The 10,810-nt window shown below is 52.3% G+C and overlaps 1 protein-coding gene and 1 long non-coding RNA gene across 9 annotated transcripts in view; one reads left to right on the top strand and one right to left on the bottom strand.

Annotated features, from left to right (window-relative positions):
- Window positions 1-2,821: 2,821 nt before the first annotated feature.
- Window positions 2,822-10,810, bottom strand: part of Agpat4 (1-acylglycerol-3-phosphate O-acyltransferase 4) — a 103,078-nt gene continuing 95,089 nt past the window's right edge. For all 3 annotated transcript variants that reach the window (XM_015498606.2, XM_048805881.1, XM_048805882.1), the window contains exons 5-9: window positions 10,572-10,725; window positions 8,208-8,310; window positions 5,488-5,563; window positions 4,583-4,781; window positions 2,822-3,465 (exon numbers count right to left, since the gene is read on the bottom strand). In XM_015498606.2, the coding sequence (XP_015354092.1) occupies window positions 3,371-3,465; window positions 4,583-4,781; window positions 5,488-5,563; window positions 8,208-8,310; window positions 10,572-10,725 (627 nt within the window). In that variant the 3' untranslated portion in view covers window positions 2,822-3,370. The remainder of the gene's footprint in view (window positions 3,466-4,582; window positions 4,782-5,487; window positions 5,564-8,207; window positions 8,311-10,571; window positions 10,726-10,810) is intronic.
- Window positions 3,394-10,584, top strand: LOC125617617. 6 transcript variants are annotated; one of them, XR_007348681.1, is made up of 4 exons: window positions 3,394-3,547; window positions 4,541-4,664; window positions 4,892-5,023; window positions 5,659-10,584. It is a non-coding gene; the product is annotated as an uncharacterized LOC125617617 (long non-coding RNA). The 6 variants fall into 6 exon arrangements; XR_007348680.1 differs by having other exon boundaries at window positions 3,395-3,547; window positions 4,892-5,003; XR_007348682.1 differs by having other exon boundaries at window positions 3,396-3,547; window positions 4,892-7,380; window positions 7,497-10,584.

Here is a 10,810-nt window from a genome sequence, read left to right as displayed (position 1 = left end):
AGAGGCACTATGGCCTGACCCTCCTGTCAGACATGGACAGTAAGGGTGGGATTCATTCATCCTGACCAAAGAAGGAAAAAGGATGTTTTCAATTAAATCTCTGAAGGTATTTTTAGGAAGTGACCCTCCTGAGTGGCAATAGACTTCTGACTCATCCTTACAGACACCATATCTTTGTATAGATGTGGAAGGATCCAGAAAGAGGGAGTATAGGCAGCTGGTCGGAATCCACTTTGGTGACTGACTGGCAGAGGCAAAGCAGGATTCAGAGTCTGAAACGTCAGACGCTGATCTCTGGTGAATGCACCTGTGAAACAAAGCGGGGTCACACTGCCCACTTGAAGAGCCAGCTCACCCTACCCTAAGCCGCACCTTCTGGGCGGTCCTGTGTTGCCCCACCAGGAGCATCACCAGGCTCCATGGTCCTGATTTGCAGCGTCCGTCGTCAGCTGGTCCCTCACTGCACTGAGCTATGACTGGGGCCTGAGTTGTTGGAAAGGGAGGCGATGTCAGCCCGTCGCAAAGCATGTTGCATTCATGCCAGCTTCACACTGTCCTCTGTAAGCCGCACTTCAGGACTGCTTCAACTGAGGCCTTGAAGACAGTGTTGCTGATGGAGGCTGAACACATTCCTGACGGGACACCACGAGTGGCCTCTCACTTACTGTGCAGAGTCCCTTTGGCCAGGGCCTCCCGGGGAGCACTGGGGAGGATGCAGCAGCCTCACGGCTTACTGCAGACCCAGGCAGGCAGAAGCCATCAGACCCAGGCAGGCTGTGGTGGCACCAAGCACTCCTCCAGCCAGTCCGCGGTCCCTTGGGACACCTGCTGACCAACCAGCTGACCGGCACATTGCTCCCTCCATTCATCTCAGCGCACACGTGGGACGTTTACGCAGCGGGAGCGCGCTGGACTCCCTCCAGCCTTGAGCAGGAGCCAGGGGCCTCAGGCTGCAGAGGTCTCACTGGTCGCTGCTTCTGCTTGTGATGGGGCACCTGTGGGTGTTGGGGTAGGGCGGGGGTGTGTTTGGGGGACATAGGTCACCAACTTAATGAATGGGAGGATGGCACATTTTCAGCATCCCCTGGTAAGTCCTGCAGGTTTTTGAGCAGTGGTGATGTGGACGCAGCCTCCCCGCCCTTCACGGCTGCCTTGATGCAGCAGGACTCTTCACGTGCCTCTCTGTGCCCTGACAGTGACCCAGGAAGTAGGCGCCACTCCCACTGTACAAATGGTAGGTGGGCTGTGAGAGGCAGGGAGGCTTGCTGGAGGCTTGCAGTGACCCCAGCAAGGCAAATCACTGGGAGATGTAACTGGAATATCATGGGCACTGCAAAGGGTCCCTCTGACTGCCTCACTCTGGTCCTCAGTGGAGGATGGCCCTAAAATCCAGGGGCAGGCCTGCCACGGCACTCAGACAGGAGTGCACACACCTGAGCGCCTCACAGGTCTCACCCACCTAGGGGAAGCATCCACGGGGGCTCACCTGCGGGTCCTTGTGCAGGGGAGCTACTGTGCTGGGCGCACACAGGGAGTCAGCAAGCGTGGGTCTCCCCCAAGTAGGTCGGGATGAGCTCCTTTCTTCATCTGTGAAGTCACTTGTGTGAATAATCACCAGGCTCCGCCCATATTGTCTCGTAGGCAGAAAGCGCTCTAGACCTCGCTTGTAACTCGGTTCCTCTAGGTCAGTGGTGCTTGGCAAGTGCTTAGTGACTCGATGAGCAAATATCTGAAGTGTGACTCTGAATAGGCTGAGCCTTTGGTGGGATGTTTGGCCAGCTCTGGTGTGGACCAGTTCATCTCTTCCGCAACCACAGCAAAACAGTAGGTCCTTTACATGGGAAAGACGTCTGTTTCATTCATGCTCCTAAGTGCCTGTCAATTCAATCGCCATTGGCATCTCAGCGTACAAGGACGTACATGCTTCAGTTGTTCCCCTTCTGAAATGTCACTGCTTCATGTTCCCCTGGTGTGTCTGTCCTCTGTTGGCTGATTGGTCTGCAGAAGTCCTCCCCATTGGCCAGCACTCCCAGACCACTCAGTTTGCTGAAGAGCAGAACCTTTTGGTGGTGTAAATTGGTATCCAGTTGGGAGCCAAGATGGAAGACAGAAGCCCAGAATGTTCTGGTCCATGGGAGCTGCTCTATGGAGCACCAGGCTCCTTGGCTGCTAGGAAGGGGTAAGGTATATCTTCGTAATGACCCTGCTCTTTCTTGCTAACAGTGAGGCCGTTTCCCAGATCACTAAAGAATGCCCAGGCTTTGTTGTTTTCTTCATGTTCGATTTCTTTTTTGTGGGGAGCCAGGGGGTACTGGGGACTGGGGATTGAACTCGGGGGCACTCTGCCACTAAGCCACATCCCCAGCCCTATTTTGTATTTTATTTAAAGACAGGGTCTCACTGAGTTGCTTAGCACCTCCCTGTTGCTGAGGCTGGCTTTGAACTCGTGATTCTCCCTCTGGAACCACTGGGATTATAGGCGTGCCCAGCGCATGTTCAGTTTCAAGATCAGCTTTTTCTAGGAGTTGGGCAGCTCCTTAAGATTCACACAGTGGACTCCATTTCAGCAAGACAGAAAACCAGAGCTGCCTTCTGGAAGACCTTTGCTGTTTAGGGATGTGTCTGCTAGTCCCCACATCCTGCCATCTCTGTCCTCAGAGAGGCTCTCTGTCACTGTTGGCATAGCCACCTAAGTGATCTGTGTGCCTGCAGGTGCCGCCTCACCCCAAGCTTCCTGACAACCCTCTGCTGTGAGCATGACCCCTGCCAGGGCAGAGGCAGAATGGGGGGCAGAGCAGTCAGTGTAAACACACACCACAGGTGACCCAGACAAACACTTTAATTTTTTTTTTTTTTTTTTTGGAGGCATAATTTAGTCATCTTACCTAAAGCACTTTTCACTGTCTCTGGCAATCAAAGGTTACAGAAGACTCAGCTCAGCACCAGAAGATGACAGGGGGACTCACCCCTCTGTCCCCAGCCCTGCTCCCCCCTGCAGCCTCCAAGACCCTTTGCATTGTCACAGAGGCAGGCCCACACGCAACTGCACAGCCACTCTCTCCCTCCCTGTCTCTCAAAACCACACACACACACACACACACACACACACACACACACACGTGTGCGCGCGCGCGCGCGCGCTAGAGAGTGAAAAGAAAACCAAACCCACTAAATCACACGGGGAAAAAACGATTTAAGAGCATCATCTTCCCCCTCTGCCTCCGAGACCGAGCTCCGTGTCTGGGGAGGCCTTGATGTGTGCTCGTGCCGGCAGGGGCTCACCCAGCCTCCATCATCATGTCCCACTAAGAAGGCTGTGCAGAGGCCACCAGTTCCCCAAGGTTCCCTTTGGAGGTGACACATCCCTGAGTTAGTCACTCTGCTTCTGTTTGTTGTCGATGTTGCCATAGGCAGAGCCCTTGTCGATTTCTGTCACACCAATCATCCATCGAACTCCCATGGAAGCTGCAGAGACAGGGCAGGAGCAGAGATCAGCAGGAGGACAGACTGCAGGGAAGTTTGCCTCGCGAGAACCTGCGGAAGGCAGGTGGGTGCAAATCCCAAGCATCAGTGAGAGCTGGCAGATTTAAGGTGCCTTTTCATGACCCCAGCTTTAGAGTCAATCTAAAATGTCAGTCTACGTGACATTGAAAGGAACCGAGTAAGGCTGCTCGGTTGGGTTTTCATTCTTGTGTACTGGAAGTGAACAGCTGTTTGTGGGGCCCACAGAATTCTCAGCTTTCCATGCTGATCCCCATGGCAAAGAGGGTTCTTTTGCCAATGCAGGGTAGGAGCTCATGGGACCTCAGCAAAGGAGCCTGGAAAATGCAGGGCTCCAACATCTAGAGCACCCAAGTTCAGCATGCCTGGGCGAGTATTGGAGCGGTGAGTGAAGCCCCTGCCCTGGCTGAGAGCCTTCACACCTGTGGGTGGGAACTGTAATGACCTCTGCAGGACCCAGGCCCGAGCCCAGTTAGCCACCAGGAGGCTGGAAAACAGGGCTGCTGCTCAGAAGTGGCCGTTAAGTTGTTCCCTCTGGAGAGGGCAGACTTCCAGAGGTCCTTGGTACAAGGACCACACCTCGGTCACCTTGATGTGCCCCCCATCACAGGGCCAGGCAAACACTGTGTGTGATCCTCATTCATGAACCAACAGGGGAGTGAACAGAGTCTCCCAGAGCAGTGGCACCAAGTTCTGTAGACATCCTCAGCCATGGATGGGGCAGAGGCCACAGCCCTCTTGGGGTGGGACACGTATCCCATAGGTCATTTAGAAGTGAGGAGACTTCTGCTTGAGGCCACCTCTCGAGAAGCTGAGACTCGAACCCTGGCCTGGTCCTAGAACTCACGTAGAATTACTCAATGCTACTGTAAAGTAGAAGAGGGGAGCACAACACGGTCTCTGCTCAGAGGCCTGTGAGGAGGAGAGGAGCGACACAGTGCCACGCAGGGCGTGGCCTGTGGATTGGCAGCCGCAGTGCCTCGAGGGCAGTGTGCAGCCTCACAGGCCCCTCAGCCTGGCTCCACCCTCCCACTGCCAGGTGCTGTCGCCCCAGCAGAGCAGCACCACTGCCTCCACTTACCCATGCAGAAGACGAGGATGAAGGTGGCCAGCGTCACAGAAGAGCCACTGCTGACCATGCTGACCAGGAACTGGAAGAAAGGGTAAAGCAGCAGCGAGGCCCAGAACAGCCAGTTGAGCAGGGCCCAGGGCCGCCGCGGGGGGACCCGGGGGGTCTCTGGGAAGACACCTGTCCTGTAGTACTCCTCCTGAAAAGCATCCTGGGGATAGAGGAAGGGACCCTCTGATACAGCACTGGACTTGGCTGAGCTGGCCTGCCCAGACCCACCCAGGACGCACACCACACTGACATTCTGGCCTCTCCACACAGGACCTGCAGACTCCACATGCAGTCCACCAGCACCAACACCCTGTCTGTGCCCTGCAGCTTCCCAGGGGCTGGGACTTCAAGACCACACAGATGACAGAGGGCCTTGAAGCCTGTAGGTGCCACTCACAGGAGGTGATGGAACACAGGTGTACTTCTTCCGTGAGAGCAAATTAGGGAAACATTAGATCGCCCCTTCTCAGTATGTCTTGGGAAGAAAAAAACAGTGGAAGCTAAGGTCCTGCTCAGAGGAAGGAAGGACAAGTCAGGAGCCCAGCAGCTGACCACAGATGGCAAGGAAGAGGGGCTCCTGCAGGTCTGAACCCAGCCATGGCAAAGCCACCCTCAGGGACTATATCCTGCTTATGCTGGTGATGTTCTGGATTAGGCAGGCAACCAGATTGTTGACCCAGAAGCACTTTAGACTGCATCCATTGCCAAAGATAACTGTAGCATCTTACAGGAATATTCTGCCCCAGAGCCACAGCCAGGAACCAGCAAGGGCTGTGGGGCCTACCTTGTCTTGGCCACTACACCCATAGACGGCTTCATTCTCTCTGTGAAGCCCCTTAAAGACATTTCACTTGTTTTCCCCTCACCTTCTCCTGGTAGAGCTTGTGGAGCCAGGCCGAGCACTTGTCCTCGTCTTCGGGGATGTCTTCCATTGGAATCCGCCTGCAAGGGCAGAGAGCAGCTAGTGGTGGGAGGCCACACCCGGTGCCAGCAGCACTTTCAGCATAACAGTGCCTGCTCTCGGGGCTTTCATTCAGGTGGCCTACACAGTGTGGAAGCAAAAAGGAGTACTTCCATGGAAGCCAAAGTGTCGTCGTGGCCCAAGCAGGATGGAGCAAGGACCTGATTTGATGACACAAAGATGGTGAGACGCGGGAACACCTGCCCTTTTCTCTTTTCCCTCCTGCCTAACAGAAAGGCTCCCCGAATCTGACACTTGCCTTAGTCTCCATGAAAGATGATCCAACACATACAGAATCTACATGTAGGAGATAATACGCCAGTCATTTTTTCAGCCAAGTAACGACTTCACAGCAACGGCCAGATACCTCCCATCAAGTGATCTGACCTGGTAGCACCAAGGCAGGCCCCTGCCAGAGTGTCACTGCATGAAAGGACCTGGATGGGAGAAACCAGGGCATCTGCCCCTCTGGACCCAGGGATCCCTGTGTCACTTTGCACCCCAGTGTTTACTCACAGGTTCAAGGGTGGCCCTGGAGCCATTGCTAGTAGGGGCATGAGGATCATTCTGCAGACAGCCCATCAAGAACAAGGAGAGATGCCACTTTGCTCTGACTCCTGTTCCATGTCTGTCTGTCCCTTTCTCGCTCTTGCTTGCTCGCTTTCTCTTCTGAGGCTGCTGGCTCTTGTGACTTCAAGGACTGTGAATTTACACTTGCTTTTGTCCTTGAGAAAGGACAAAAGGCTCGTTTCACTTCTCACTGCTCAGGAATATCTTAGGAAGAAGAGACACTTCAGAACTTCTTTGCCAAGGTGTAGCTGTTCAGAGAATGGAGGCTGGGATTTCGCCTCATAAGAGATGACGGGAGCCACCACTGTTAGAGTAAGGGCTTCCTTCTCAGGCAGAATTCTACAGAGGTAAGCTTTTAACATAATCAAGACTTACCCTGCAAGTTTCTCTGGAAATATTCTTTCCCCTTTCCTGTCCCTACATCTCTTTCCATGGATACACCATTTCTTTCTTTGCTCTTCTGATCTGCCCTCGTTTGCAGATCAGGTCTTTCAGTGTGGTTCATGAGGAGGTTAGAGATGCTGCCTGCAAACTATTTCTTTACTTGCACCAAGGAGCTCGGATGGTTCTGCTCTTTTCAGTAATGTCCTTGGCACTGTTGCCCTGGTTGTTTTCATGCTTCACACTGAAGTGCAGTGTACCTCAGAGCAAGGCCTCAGCCATCCCAACTGGGTCACTACAAGGAGAGAGGTGCATTGAGTAGCAAAAGGAACCTTCCTGGGGGCTGGGGAGATAACTCAGTGGTAGAGTGCCTGCCTTGTATGCATGAGGCTCTGGGTTCGAGTCCCCAGTACATTATAAAATCTCTTGGGAGGCCATGAGTGAACTTGACAACGAGACGGGAGCCAGTTTTGGGGTGTGTGCTCTGATTGCCACATGCTCTGGAGAGTTGCAGTGACCTAGGAAAACAGCCTCATGGGCCTGCATTCCCAGTGGTCCGGCTGGCTACTACGTGGAGCTCCTGCCAAGTGTTGAAGGAACTTGGGAGAGGAAAGCGCATTTTGTCCCTGAAGAAGACCCCCTTAGGGAGGGTGGGGATTCCCAGCCTTCTCTGGCAGCAGCTGAGTGAAAGACAGTGGCCACCCCACCATTTGGAATATCTCAGAATGCTGCTCTCTACTGCCTCTAAGGATCTGGGCTCGATTCCAGGCAGGGAGTGGCTTTGGACTTCAGCGGTCAGCCCACCAGCACATCTCCTCAGGAATGTTCAAACATCATGTTGAGCCTAGTGAGTATGGTCAGCCACTGGCGTTTCGTTGAGCCGTGCTGTAGCTTGGCATCAGTAGAGTCTTGAATGGGAAAATACATACCACTTGCCTGTGTCTCTGCTGGTGGGCATTTCAGGGGCTATTGGTCAGACTTTGGAGGAGATGACCCACAGCACAGGAGACCAGGCCAACCCCACCAGAGTCAGATTGGACTTAATGAGTAAGTCACTGACCTAAGGCAAATCACCCTTGCGTTTTACCATCTGCAGCTTCTCTAAATTCTTCCTGCTCATCTTGGTGACATTCTGGAGATTAGACAGTAAGCCCATTGTATTAGTCAATGAACAGGTGAAGAGAATTGGCCTAGGGAGGGTTTTCCCTAGTCATGACTAACTGGAGAGTAACCCATGTGAGGTCTTGCAGGAGTGTTCTGCACCTCTTCATCTCCTTACCAACACTGGGTGCTGTTACTCGTGTGTATTTGCACAGGGCAGATCCATCTTCCAAGAAAAGGGTCAATAAAACAATTGCTTTACACTCAATATCTAAATGATTGATTATGAAATATGGTCTGCCCTTTCACCAGCCATGGCTCTGGGATGAAAATGAGTTGGTATAAGAGGATCAAGAAGTAGCTGGGAGGGAAAGAGGCTTCCCCAGGTTAGATTGTTCCAAATAGTAGAAAGTGACTCGAGTTCATAACATAGACTATAAATGAGTTCAGGGTAAAACAGACTGAATGCAAGATGTTAACCAGATGTCCCTAGAAGAAGGTCTCTCGGTCATTTGTGACTTATTTACTTAGCAACGAGCTTTCTCTTTTCTGAAAAGGAAAGAGGCAGCTTACCTGACATAGCAATCGGCATGATATTTCTTTCCATTTAGGACTCCCAGCAGTGTTGGGTTTTCATTATTTCTGAAATTGAGTGTACAGTCATATACAGCTGGAACTATAAAAATAAGACAAACACAGAGCAGTATATAGCGGGTGGACCCGTTTCTGTTTTGCAGACACACATTCGAAGACATAACATCGCTAACTGGTTGTCTACGAATGGCACAATCAGATTTCCTTGTGCTTTTTCTATGTTGTTCAAATGTTCTACACCAAATATGTAATCAGGAAACCCCATTATAGTATAGTAATAGAAAACAGAGTAATTGCTGAGGTCAGATCAATTTTAAAATCGTAGCAATGCTACAATATTAGATCTAGATGTGTGATAACAATGATTGGCATCTTTCTAATATGCATGACCTGTTGTGCTCACAAATGCCCATATTTACACAAATAGGGGCAGAAGACAAGTTAATGGGAAGCATATTAAACATCTAAGCATGTCTGTTTCCTGGGAGCATTTTTTCCCCTAGAACAACAATGAGACCGCTACAAACCTACCATAAGATACTGACTGGAAGTCCTTCAGGAATTGAATCAGAGTCAGTTACAACATGGCCAAGAAATTATGCATGATGTTAATGGTCCACTCAGTGGTGAGTGACCCTGTCAGCACATTGGACTTAATGTGAAAAGTTGTGGTTGTAGTCCCCAGACTGCCCCTGCTCAGAAAGCTCTGGTTCTCAGGATGGAAGATGGCGAGAATGAACCAGTAAGTGATAGAAATGCCTGGTGGAAACGTGGACTCTTGTGGTGTGTAGGACAGGCATGGACAGTGGAAGGAACAGGGATTTGTGTCAGACTGGACATGAATCCCAGGGCCACCTTTCTCAGTGGGGTGGTGTTTGCTTGGACAGGTGTCTCAGCCCTCCAAGCCTAGTTCTGGAGGATGTAGTCCTTCTGATGCCTTTGTCACTGTGGCTGAAATGACAATCAGGTACTGGCTGCAGGTCCAGCACCTTGTACTCACCACATTATGAGCCTGGCCCTTCATTGAGAACTCTACATGTACCATTGCTATCAAGAAAAGGAATAGAAAATACTAGGAAGCTTCAAAAGTTCTTCATCTAGTTGGGAAAGTGGGGAACCCAGATTTGAAAATGATAAAATCACTATCATGTTTTCTCTACCTGTTGCCTGACCCCCCTGCAGGTGCTGCAGGCCCACCATCTTTGGCAGGGGGAGAGGGTCCCTCCTGCTGGCCTGCAAGAGTGCCTGGGAGCAGGGCCCCCAAAGTGAACTGCACCACAGAAAACAGCTGGTCCAGCCAGGCACTGAATCACCTGCAATCCCAACATCTCATGAGGGTGAGGCAAGAGGATCGTGAGTTCAAAGCCAGCTTCAGCAACTTAGCAAGTCTCTAAGCAACTTAGCGGGACCCTGATTCTAAATAAAATATAAAAAAGGGCTGGAGATGTGGCTCCGTGGTTAAGCGCCCCTGGGTTCAATCCTTGCCACCAAAAAAGAAAACAGCTTGTCCTCCATATCCTCAGCATCCAGCTAAATCCTGAGGCTGGCCTGGGCAACAGTTCGGGGTCTCTTGCTCTTTGTCTCACGAGGAGGAGAGGAGAGATGAGGACAAGGCCACAGGAAACCAGCAACATGAGGCCCGAAGCCATGAAGTGGCTCTGGTGACAAAGGGCCCAGCCTTGCCCTCCTCTCTCCACAGGATGGACCCCAGCCTTTCCTGGGTGTACCTGGCATGTGACACCCAAGGAAGGTCTGCCCAGCCAACGGAGCTGCCCCCGAGACCCAAAGCTGTGTCGTGGCCCATCCAACCAGAGGGCAGTGAGGCCTCCTTCAGAGCCCAGGGACCAGGGATTCGGGAGCCGGGAAGCCACATGAGTTATCAGGGAAGAGTGTTTTAAACTGCAAAGAAGACTAGAGGTCAGAAACCTGTTGTTGGTTTCCTTGTTTCTTCTACCTAACAATAATTCAAGGCTTGGAACTCGCGGGTCAGCTGCCAGACACAGGTGGTTCATCATCTGCAGTGCCAACAGATCGGCAGGAAATACCCCAGACCAACAGGGCTCACTTGGGTCTGTAGCCAGGGGCCCCTGCAGGATCCAGCACATTCCACACAGTCACACGGTAGTGCCACTGCTGAGCAGCAGAGGGCAGTGTTTGCTGGGATGCACTAAGGAGAGGTGCCCAGCAGGTTCTGAATCCCTCAGAGACCCTAATTTAGCCGTCACTCCTGCTGCCAGCCACATGCCAGCTCCAAGGCATCACCAGGGAACGGCACTGCAGATCACAGGCTGTGGACGCCCTGTGCTGGCAGGAGTGGCGGTGCTGCAGAGGCCGCCTCCTTACCTACATCCCTCAAGCACCTCACGGTGATGGCGAAGCCCTTGGTGCGTGGCAGCAGGTGGTGTTTGAGGCTGGGCAACCCCTTGGCTTGGGCCACCTGCATGCTGATCTGGTGTTTCTTCTCTGTGAACCGTGTGCCCTCGCAGTGGATCAGGAACTGGAAGGTAGAGGAGGGACTGTCACACAGGACCCTACGGGTCCACAGTGTTCCATGGTCACACACAATCCTAGATCACACGAGG

Source organism: Marmota marmota, unplaced genomic scaffold, assembly GCF_001458135.2.
Source record: "Marmota marmota marmota unplaced genomic scaffold, marMar, whole genome shotgun sequence".
Lineage (NCBI taxonomy): Eukaryota > Metazoa > Chordata > Mammalia > Rodentia > Sciuridae > Marmota > Marmota marmota.
Note: the sequence above shows the minus strand (reverse complement) of the source record. Positions and strands in the feature narration are given on the sequence as shown.